At 39.0% G+C, this 12,409-nt stretch overlaps 1 protein-coding gene across 1 annotated transcript in view; it reads right to left on the bottom strand.

The window, feature by feature from the left end:
• Positions 1-1,522: 1,522 nt before the first annotated feature.
• Positions 1,523-12,409, bottom strand: part of LOC122652862 (uncharacterized protein At3g06530) — a gene marked incomplete at its 5' end in the record, with an annotated part of 58,458 nt that continues 47,571 nt past the window's right edge. Inside the window, 4 exons of the mRNA XM_043846745.1 lie at positions 1,523-2,013; positions 9,323-9,493; positions 11,087-11,345; positions 11,991-12,400. Coding sequence (XP_043702680.1) covers positions 1,783-2,013; positions 9,323-9,493; positions 11,087-11,345; positions 11,991-12,400 — 1,071 coding nt within the window. The remainder of the gene's footprint in view (positions 2,014-9,322; positions 9,494-11,086; positions 11,346-11,990; positions 12,401-12,409) is intronic.

The raw sequence follows: 12,409 nt of genomic DNA on the forward strand, positions 1-12,409 counted from the left end.
TCCTTACACGAATTTGAGAGTACACCCCCCCCTCTACATCTATAAATACAACCCCTCTCACGTTGAGGAGGGTCTTTGGATATTATTCCTGATGGTTTAGTGCTTACTTGCTCTAAGTTCAGCTCCCCTACTCAAGCGCTTTGAATCCTTAGTCTTTGGCCCACTATTTGGCCTTAGCCTACTGTCTCCCCTGCCCTTTGAGTGCTACTATCCACTTGAGACTTCAAGATCAAAGTTTAGAGTCATCAATTCGGTGATCTCGGTGCTTTACAATGAAGTATCGCTTGCAAAGAGACAAGAGAAACCATCATAAGCGACGAAACTTGCTCCACATACAAATCTTTTGAGTCACAAAGGGAAACCTTCACATCCCGTTTTTGGTCATCTTCTAACTAGGTAGACTTCAACAACTTTCAACAATTTGCACGCTTTCTTCTCTTCTTTCGGAGAAGTGAACCCCTCTGTCTAGGACATGTAGATGTCCTCTTCCAGATATCCGTTCAAAAAAACTATTTGAACATTCATCTGCTAGATTTCATAATCATAGTGTACTGCTATGGATAGTAAATCCGAATGGATATCAACATCTCTACTGGTGAAAAGGTCTCATCATTATCAAAATCCTCACATTGGATGTAACCCTTTGCAATCAATCTTGCCTTGAAACATTCTACATTTCCATTTGCACCTCTCTTCCTCTTGTAATTCCATTCCAACCAGCGGTATTAACATCCTCTAGTGGATCTATGGGATTTTTTATTTCATGGGAGGTGGGCAGTACATTTGCATGCTTTTGTGTCCAAGTGCAGGAACCACACAACCTAGTAACATTCTTTTTCCTCTCTTTATTCTGATGTATGCAACTGTAGCTTTGTTGCATATTGCTCTATGCTCATGTCAAAACATTGGAGCCTTTATTCACAAAATTTGCATCAAGTTATAGGAAAAGTAGTTTCTCATCTCTTCCACCCCTTCCTATTTTTTGTTTGGCAAGGACAATTAGGCAATGAAGGTTGTTATTAGCCAAGACATTTGCAGCATCAGCTTGGGTGGAACTCTTGACATTTTGGATTTAGATTCTTTTATGATGGTCCTGGTCTTAAAACACCCACTCACACATGGACGTCATGAATACTAATCAATGATCAAACCTACTCATTACATGTTTTCATATTTTGAATCCAATCAAACCTCTACCCCCCCCACAAAAAAAAATGGCAAACTAAGAAAACATGGGCTTCGTTTGGTTGCAAGGGAAGGGAAGGGAAGGGAAGGGAAGGGAAGGAAAGAGATATTTATATAAAAATTAAATTAAATTTTGAAATAATTACATGACATCATTGTGTAATCAACTTAAAATTGTTACCATATTTAGTAATTAAACTTCTCAATGTTCCCTTTCTTTGACATCGTAGACATACCAACATGTATTGGATTGGGGCACAACTTTGAGAACAAACTCCCCAACTGTGAAAATTTAGATGCACAAATTTGCGGCAAATAAATATGTTTATAGAATGAGTTTGATTTATACCGATTCTGATTCCAAAATTTTATCCAAATCTCTCAACATTTGGTTTAACTACACAATGGTCTAGGCAATACCTCTTCAACTCTTCATATAATACAATTCCCTCACAAAGCAGCTCCAATCAACAATTCCCTCATAAAACTGTGCCAACCCACCCTCTTCACTCTCGGTATTCACCAACATTCCACAATCTACCATGGGGAAGTCGTAATGGGGAAAAAACTGGGATTTTTTGTTGTTGATATTCAATATCAAAGGTATTGTCGCAGGCTTTCGCCACTCAGAGTCTCCATGTCCTTGAGAATCTCTTGGGCCAAAGATTTCACAGACGATTCCACATCCTCAAGTAGCTCTCCAAGGAATGGGATGGTTTCAGGGAGAAGGACTAGATATTCCTCTTTCAGGTGGTCCAAGAGGTACTTCACAATTCTCAACCCCAAAATACGTGAGCGGATTTTATCACTCCTAGTTTGCATCAGCACCTGCAATACAATTCAAAAGTAATAGATGATAGTTACCAACTGTTTATAACGACGACTGACCATTCTCCCTGATGAATAAACCACGGTTGGCACAAGCACTTTAAAAGGAATAGCTAATGCACGTTAGATGAACAGCTTATAATCAAGTTCACAGAAGAGGTACACGTCCCGATTAGAAATGTGAGAGGATGCCAGAATGATGGCAGGTTTACTCTTCTGAATCTATTGGCAGTACAATATTAACCAATACAAAACAATATAAACCTGCCTCCTTTTGACAGCCATCAAACAACAACTACTATTTCTTTGCTACATAACAATATTATATTGCTTTGACAAAAAAAGAGGTTTTTTTTTTTTAATCAAAAATAGAAATTAACATTGTCCAAGACATTTAACAGGGTAAGATTAGTAATGAATACAGAACGTAGGAATACAACAAGGCAACCTGTGCCGTGAAAATATTTTTGTGAGAGATTAATCATCATCTAAATTTACCCAAAATGCAAGTGTTAGAAAAGCAAGACAATACCCTGAAGGCCTGAACCCATGCAGTCAAGTTGGCTTCAACAGGGATCAATGCTGTATATGCTCGACTACACTAAAATGATAGAGAATAAAACTAAGCTCTGAACTGCCTGTTCGTGCTCAATAATTGAATGACAAACCCCAAAAACAGTACTCTGCCCAAGTCTCTGTGCAATCCCCAGCTACACAAATTTGAAAGGTATCAAGATCCAATACCTGAGCCCTTAAGCTTTGAACCAGTTATAGACACTGAATAGCCACCTAAACAATGAAAACCCATGCTGTGTAGAATCTATTACTTGACTTATTTGCACCATTCATGGAAGAGCAAAATATCCACATACAGAAAAAAGTCCAATGCTGTTTGTTGTTCGCTCATATTATTATTTCATTCATAAAATCAGAAAAACGGTAAATGCCAAGTCGAGCCAATGAGAAAGATGCTTGTTTCATTGGCATGGAGATGTAGGAACTGTTCATCTCCTCCTACATTTTGCCTCTTTGTTTTAAAGGTATGGAAGGAGGTACTAAGATCCTTTGGTCTGTCAATTGCTATGTGGAGTGAACTAAAGGAATCTTGGGCCATCACGGGTCCTAATACTAGACCCAGAAGATTTTTTCTCTTGTTCTCATGGTGATGTCATCGAGAGCATCTGAGGGCAACTTCTGTAACTAGCATACGAGAGAGCACATAAAGCTAAGGACTCCTCAATTTTTGGGCCATCTATATTTAAAGAGTAAGTAGTCTTACAGGTGCTGATATACCTATTAACAGGAATTCTATTTTTCTGTTTAGCTGGTGTACTCTTTCCTGGAGGCCTTGCACAGCACACATAGACCTTTTGAAATTCTTTTCTCAGGGTGATCACTTCGTAAATTCTCTTATAATAGACACGGAAGAAATAGGGAATTATTAATGTAGGATGCAGGGCCAAAAGAGAAAAATAGGTCAAAGGTAAGGCCAGTAAAAAAAATCAATTAAGAGAAAGGAAGAAATCTAGGTTTATACTAGGATTGGGAATTTAGTATCAAGTTAGGCTTCAATATTTGAAAAATAAAAACTAAAAATATATTTAACAGTAAAACAGGAAATAATAACAATAGGGAAAGAATAACAAAGGATAGAAATATATTGAGGAAACCAACTAATGTAGTCCTAGATAGGTAGGAGACCTACTAGGAGCCAGTTCAACCAAGATCTGATCTGAACAGGTCATCCGAATGGGTCAAAATTAGGGTTAAAGTTAGGTTTAGGTTAGGGTTGTCTTATATGGTAACGATAGGCAGGTGTAGGGAAGTCTAATGGTATAGGTTTTATGATGTTTGAGTGAATGGAAGTAGGTTAGGTGAGTTGGGCAGCAAGATAAGGTTATTTGAGACAATTCCTAATGGAGATAGGAGAAGGGGATTCTAGGGTAGAGGGTGGTGAGGGTCTGATGAAACTTGGATCGAGTGTCAATAATGATGCAAGGGATGTATGCTGAAAGTTTGGTTTGAAACTGATGGATAGATTTGAAGTTATGGAGGAATCCTAATTAGTGTAGGAGAGAGGGGTAAAACTGTAATTGCAGACAATCGGCTGGGTGGATGGTGCTGAAACTTGAATCGAGTCTCTCTTAGGGTTTGAGGAAGATTCGATCAAATTTTTAACAGGGTTAGATTTGGCTGGGCAGAATTCTCACGAAAATCACCTTGCATGTGACCTAGAAGGGAAGAAGAATAGCTGCAGGTTTTAGGGTTCTAATGGATCTATGGTATTAATGGTGGATGAGGAAAGTAGTAATGATTGAGTATTGGCAATGGGGATTGGTGGGGCTGGGTGTAGAGGATTAGGAGAAGAAGGGTGATTGTTGAAACTGTACAGTACTTACTTGAACACTGATCTTGAATGGCAGCAGCTTTGAAGATGAACAATGGGGTTTCCCGATCTACAAGATGCAAGGAGATAAGTAGCAGCCCTCCCGATCTTCACGATGCAAGGAGTCGATTGAAGATCCACCAATCCCTTCACCTTGATATTACTCACAAGCATAGTTCAAAATTTCGCGAAATCTCGATCAAGATTTCGGAAATTTCGACCTCCTCCTCCTCGAATAAAAAAATTACAAAAATTCGATCCAACTTCTCGAAATTTCGAGATATCTCGAGATTTTTTCAACATATCGCGAGATTTCAAATTTCTCGAGAAATTGCTTTATATAAATGAACATGTTTTGTCAGTCTCGGTCGAAATTTCGACCGAGACTGAGAAACAGCTCTGGTTTTGCACTTTTGCTTGGTTTTTGAAGGTTTTTGCTCATTTCTTCTCCATTCTTTCACTTCCCACTTGAATCCTTGCCGCATCTACGCCGGAATCACTTAGAGAGCAAACTTCTTAGCACATCTGTGAAGCCTTTTCACTATTCCAGGTAAAACCATATTCTCAAAATTGATTTTTTTAGGGAAATGCATGATCAACATGTTTCCGTGCCCCATCTTTTCATGTAGACAGCAGTCCATCTCCAGCACAATCAGAGCATGGTTCATCTCATTCGCATCCATATGGGGAAGGGCATTCTGGGCAGTACCCTTGGGGGCAACAGCCTATATCTTCTCTATCCATTCCCAGTTTTGAGTATGACTCCCACTCACAGGGATATAGTGGATCGTCTTTTGTGGATGACTTCTTTTCCTACCCTGGCTACCCAACCCACCAGCCGCAGCCGTACAACCCGTACATGCTCCCAGAGCCGTCATATGAATCATATCATAGTGGATCAGTTGGTAGTACTTCTTCACAGTTTAGTGATCTATATCCTAGGATAGGTTACCTTCAGCATGTTGATGATGCAGTTTACACGGCCATTGTGGATGACTACACTCGCTTCTTTTCCCAGACTATGATGTGGCATGCATTTGTCCTACAGTCAGAGAGCAATACACAACGGCTCTAGCGGACCATGAGTGGGGTTGATCCTGGACGGCAGAGTAGTTATTATTAGCAAATTTGTAAACATTTGAGATGAATGATGACTAGTTGACTACTTGACTTGTAGCCTTGTAGGGGACAATTGGGGATATTGTGATTTGGAATGTTTGATATCATCTTCTTAAATCTTAACTCTTAAGTTGTTATTTGTTAACTTGTTATTGACTTTATGTCTTATGTACTTAATATTATGATTTATGACTTAATTTATGAGTCATTATGTTTCCAACTTAGTTCCAAGTCAATTTACTTGTTTAATGTACAATGTGTATGTGTAAATGTGTAATTAGCTAAGTTATACATTAGGGTTCGACCGTACGTTGCCAATCAATGGTGCACATCCAAAACACCATTTTGGGTGACTATTTTTGCAATGGACAACAAGCAACCACAGGTCAGTAGTTCATCTATGGCGTCAAAGGCCAAACCGCCCTTGCTCCACCTCAAGGTCGTGGTTCTAACAGAACTCCAGTGACACCAAAGGCTGCCATTCAATACTTCACATGCAAGGGGTATGGGCATGTTTCTGCTAAGTGTCCCAACCGTTTTGTAGCATATATTGATAAAGATTTTTTCATACTTCTTGCTCCGGAAGAGTAATAGAATCTCGATACAATTTGTTTGGAGGTAGAGTCAGAACCTGGTGAAGACAACGACAATGATAGTGATGGGAAGCAACAACCTTGCTATGTTCTTCATCCTGTTTAGACCACTCACAAGGCTTCCGATGAGGAAGATTGGTGCCGTAGCAATATCTTCCAGACCTGAGTGAAGTGCAACAACTAATTGTGTAGCTTGGTGATTGATGGAGGCAGTTGCACTAATGTCGCCTATGAAGACGGTTGGTTGTAAGCTTGGTTTGTCGAGTAGCCACATCCAAATCCCTACAAGGTTGGATAGGTGAGCAAAGACCTGTTAATAATCTTAAGATTGGTGGGTTCGTGGACAGTGCAATGTGACGTCCTCCCTCTGAAGGTGTGTCATATTCTTCTTGAACGGCCATGGTTGTTTGAAAAAAAAGGAGTAACATTGTGGGTATGTGAATACCTACTTTTTCAAGTAGGGTGGCAAAGAAATGAAGCTGTTTTCTCACGAAGGAGCTCCTCGAAATTAAGCTCAAGAAGGTAGTGGGATCGTTCCTCCTCCAGCGAGTTGACTCATATGACATCCTTGGTCCTTATCCAAACTTGATGGAGTCGAGTTCTTTTACAGAGGAGGAGAGTTGATGTAATTATGCTATCATGGTTGGACCAACACGACCCACTTTGGAAACCCAAACCCAAATGGAACCGGCCAACCAAGGTTTTTGGACGAACACGGGTTGGTAGTGTTTATTTATTTATTTAGAGTTATCTTGTAATCTTTATTTTTTCTATAGTGTTTTGCTTGAGTAGATTACGTACGAGGTAAAATTCAACTCAATTTTAGCTTTAGTATTAGAATAGGAGTCTTTGTTTCCTTTTATCTCCGTCTATATATATATATATATATATATATATATATATATATATTTGCATGCAACCATGGATGAAAATAAGACTTGAACGTGTTCGGGACTTCTTGTAGTTGTACTCTTCTGATTGTAGATCACAGAACTATGATCAGTGCATAATCTATTGCTTGTTCTACGGCCACCCTTGATGTTGATGGCTCGAACACGTGTATAGGCAATCTACTCAAGGAGCTTGCTCTTCGATCCAGATCTACTGCCTTCGCCCAACCTGCACTGGCTCTGTCGATACTGCTGGCCCCGACCAGTCCACTAGAATGGTTGGAGCAACTGGAGCTCCTACTATCCCTAGAAGCTGATGTTGGTTGTTGGCCCGGCTCAATCTCAATCTCCCACTGCCCCTGGCAGCCATGGAATTCATTTCGATAAGGTTGGTGGAGAGTCATCACTTGGGCAGTTCTTTCTTTTTCTTCTGGCCTGAAGGTCCTTAGTTGAGTGCCATCAGCCCTATAAAGTAAGTGGGGAGATACTTCATGAACCCTTTGTTCAGTTGGTATACGTGTATTAGGGTCTTAAGTACTGTAGTTGCCTCACTAACTCAGTGGAGGAATCATCCTTAAACTCATTCACTTCTTGAAAGCAGGGAAAGAAAGAAGAGAAGAGCAAAGGCACTGGGGTGGGGGAGACTAAGGAGGGCATACCTGATATGGGAAGAGAAAGAGGAAAAGAGAGGGAGCATAATTACACGACGAGGGTAAGCAAAACCCATCTTTTCTTCTACCTCCTTGTTACTGTTTCTCTTCCTGTTAGCGAAACTGCTGATCTGAGAAGAGTTCACTGGAACTACAATTCTATAGCTCAGATCTATTTTCCCAGGCGATTAAAGCCTTAGATCCCTGCCCCAAACCAAATCCCCTGTTGTGAGATATAACCAGAACCCAGATGTGGTACCCCACTTCACCTTCTACCGTCAGGTTCTTGTTTCAGAAATTTTCTCCAGCTTGCTTGTTGTCCATTTAGCCCATGCTGGGGAGGATTCCATAGTGTTAAAAGGTTGGAAAGTTTGGCCTAAAACCCCGGATCAAATGGTCAATTGCTGAGGGTGTTCTCCCACCTGCAAGAGACTCTTCCGCTGGTTATTGGGGTCGAGCGGTTGAAGACAACCTCTTCGACATATATTAAACCCCATTATTTCCAATTGACATTAATACCCCTCCAATCCATTTATTCCATTACTCCACTCCCTTTTATTGGTTCCAGAAATGCCCCTTCTTTTAAATAATTGTTTCCAGTTATATTTTTAATTCCATTACTATTCACTTGATCGCTTCTGAATTTCAGCATTGCTCATATAATCTTTGGGCTTTCTATTAGTTTTGTGGGCCTTTAGCGACCCATAATCAGGTCTATTGAACCTGTGGTCACATCCTGTTGCCCCTTATTTTGATGTCAAGTTTCAGCCCATACATGGGAGAACATGGGAGGCCATGCGATAGAGATGGCACACCAAATTTGTCAGGTGGTTCAATCAATGGGCTATCCTATCTATTCAACAATCGATTTAGCAAGATAGTCCTCCATGTAGCACAAGTTGTGATGCCCAATGTTCCTATACTAAGCAACAACGTCATGTGAACAAATATAGAACTAGAAATCAGAAAATCTTTAAATATATAGTAGAATCATATGAGCAACAAATTTTGAACTTTCCGTAAATAGTAAAGTTGAGATTGACTAAAAAAATAGGAAAATTTGTAATAAGAAATAGTAAAAAAACAAAAACTTAAAAAAATCCTCAAAAAAACAAAAACTAAAATATAAGCCCCCCATAAGCAGGAATAAGGAAATGAATGGACAGCCAGGTTCAGCGATCTAAATTCGTATTCAACTATTTGGACGTTTATTCAAATGACCACATATAATAATCACATTTCATATATACTTTGAATTCTATTTATTCTTTCAATAACCCAAAAATAATAATTTTATTATGTTTTCATGATTTGCAAATATTAATAGGATATTAACATATTCAAATTTGGGTACCCAAACACTTGACAGATTAAATCCGGATGCTTTATTGAGATTCAGTCAGCTGTCATATTGGATTTAAATTTGAATATGGTAAACCTACTTCGAATTAAATCCACTTGAATCCCTAGAGTACAATAAACCACTCTGTATTTTCATAGAATTAGCGCATGGTGTATTCAGTACAGAGAAGCAGAGTACCGTGTGATCAATAAATAACATTAAAACTACATTGTAAATATATGACACAAGAACCCAGAAATGCTGTATGAAATAGATAGTTGCATGGTAGAAACAACATATAGATGGGGCATTGCGAGTTTTTTACTCACCTCATGGTTCAGGGGCTTCCATAAAAGGTCGGAACCAGCTGTAACAGCCATCTGACCCACACAAACAACCAAAATATCATCAACTTCTTGAATGGATGGTAAATGTGGAAATCCTTCGAGAGAAGCTGGTGGTTCTTCTACAAGTTGTGAAATGATGGGTTTCAACAGGACCTGCCAAGAGATGTAAGCATGAATCAATAGAACACCTATCAAGAAAAAAAAAATGGAAGGAACAGAAGACATGCATAACAGCAGTGTATTCTGTAAGGAACAATTTAGCTCTCAGAAGAGATAACCAATATATGCTCCCTTTTTCACATTGTGGCTTCATTGACACATGTATATAGAACTCAAAAAGTTTCTCATCATGCAAAAGTACTCGACAATTTGATAGAGATAATACACCATCTCACAGTAACCACTACCACAACCTACAAATATCAAAATCATAGCCACAACCTGCTCTGGCTCGGCTCTACCTCCCCCCTCATTTCTCCTCTCACCTACGACCTCTGCCCAACCCCACGATAGCTCCCCTGCTCTTCGCGCCCACCACCGCAAAACCCAAAGGACTCCTACTTGGCATGCGTAATATATTTCACAGTAGAGGTTGGTTTCCTCCTGTGTAAGGAATTCATTTCTGCCTCGATGACTTTGACTTTCACTACCAATAATATATTTCCTTAAAGGCTGGTTTGCTCCTGTGTAACGACTTCATCACTGCCCTGGATTAATTCGACTTTCTCTATCAATAAAATTTCCCCCTTCATTGCTATGAAACTTTTGCCTACTAAAAAGAGAAGACCTAAAAAAGGGGGTTTAATCTGCAGGGGCTAAATCGGCGAAAAATTATGAAAAAGTTGGAATTTTTCCTTCTAGAAATAAAAGACCCTGAAAAGAGGGATTAATCTGCAAGGGCCAAATCAGTGGAGTCATGGAAAATTATAAAAAGAGGAGGTTGACTTGGAAACGTTATATGAAGGGAAGGTCACGGAGTTCGCAATTTCCAAACTTTGTTCATCTTATCCATAACTCCAGGTTAACTTTTTGTAACCGAGACTACAAACAAAGGCCAATAGTGTTCAATTTCCTAACCTCGTCCATTTCATCCATATCTCGTATCGTCGGTTCTCATTTTTAATTACTTTTCAGTTTTGAATATTACGCAATCTTACCGGTGGTGATGCCGCCACTGTTCTGTATGGCGCTGTCACTGGTGTTAAGATGCAGCCCGGATGTAGCCGGATTTCTGGCAGTGTGAATCTAAAGCATCGGAACTGGAGTTGGGAGGAAAAATGGCATTTGAGGAGGGATAATGATTAATGAAGATGTTAAATTTACATCTTTAACCCCTTTTAAGTAACTGGCAAGTCAACTTATAGGGGGCAAAAATGTACGGTTACAAATTCTGTTTGTAACCTTCTTGGTCACAAACAGATGTACCATATATATATATATATATATATGTATATATATATATTGCCCGTCAATCAAAAAAATAAGTAAATAAAGTTTTTTATTCACTAGCAATAAAGGCTCAAGAAAATGAAGGGCAACAGCTATCCAAACCAAAACATTCCCATGGACAATTTTCCTTTTATAAGAAAAAAGTTATGGCAAAGGATCAATGAAAGAATAAGAAGTGATGGATTGCAGCAATCATCTAGTTTAGAAGTTACTCGCAAATAATTCCAAAGAAATTACCAAACAGCTGTTCCTTTTAAGTACCATCAGGATTTGGAAAGTAAAGGACAATATAATAACCTGAAAATTTGAAGAATCGAGGAACTTCTGACTCCCAGTGTCATAAACAAAGCATTTATGGAGGGATGATAAGATTAGTGTCTTGAGATGCCATTGTTCCAGAGATAATACTCTTTTTCCTACTTTTTTATCACTCTTTGCATCCTGAACCTTGGCCTTCTTTCTCTTCTGGCTCAAACTAATCTGGGCATCACCACCATCAGTGAGATAGCGGGTACAACTCTCAAGCAAGTACTTGAAGTAGGGAATGAATAAGGATCTGTGATAAAGACAAGAACATTCTTTTAATATATCAGCTCAGAACAAGAACTGATATCAAATCAATTATTTCTTTTACAGTAAATGAACAGCATATGATAATATCTCTCAAGTTAAAAAGGTAAAATAAAGAAAATTGACAGAAAACAGATCTCATTGGGAATTCATAGAAAATGGTCACTTGACTTGAATGTAAAAACCAAATCAAACCATGCTTGAATAACCCACATACATGAAATGGTGAATGACAATAAACAAGAAATTGAAATGTCATATACTTGAAACTTCCACAACAAATTAAATAGGCCTCAAAATTCTGCAAATAGGGGCTCTCAAACAGGGAAAAGCAGGGGAAAAGAAGCAATTGTTAAAGAAAGAAAAGTGAGGGTGAGGGAGGGATGCTTTGCAAACCAGGTAAACTGCTGAGTAGAATAGAGCAGAGACTCTTAGGTCAAATAAACAAATACAACAAAACAAAGGTTAGGATGTTCAAATTTTTCTTGACAAGGACTAGCCATATAAAAATCCTTTGTATCAATAACCCCCACCCCAGCAAAAAAATTCACATTTGACCAGGGAAAAGTTGTGCACAGTGGTGCATTCAAACCCAAAAAAATTAGAGATGATTAGAGATTCAATGACTAACCGGTGCTGCTCAGAAAGTTTATTGATCAATCTGTAAAAAGAAATAGCTCTATCCAAATTCCTTCCTTCCATACCCCCATTTCCTACCACTTCAGATTCTGCCCATTCAAGACTCCGAATGAAAAGAGGCTTGAACATGGTCTCAGTGAGTTTCATTGTCAAGAAAACCGTTGCATTGATAACACTCAGCTCTACAGCATCAACATTTTTAACTGACACAGGATGCTGACGACGAAGATCAAGTGCTAATAAGCACTGTTCAAATATCTTTGCATGATTAGATCCAACTGATGATCGATCCATTACACCAACTAAATTTGCAAGCATTTCAAAAGAAGTTGACAAGCTTGACTCCCCAGATTCGACAGCTCCAGGATATATCTTAAGCAAAGGAGGAAGGGTAAGGCGAACCTGGACAAA

This window comes from Telopea speciosissima, chromosome 1, assembly GCF_018873765.1.
Source record: "Telopea speciosissima isolate NSW1024214 ecotype Mountain lineage chromosome 1, Tspe_v1, whole genome shotgun sequence".
Lineage (NCBI taxonomy): Eukaryota > Viridiplantae > Streptophyta > Magnoliopsida > Proteales > Proteaceae > Telopea > Telopea speciosissima.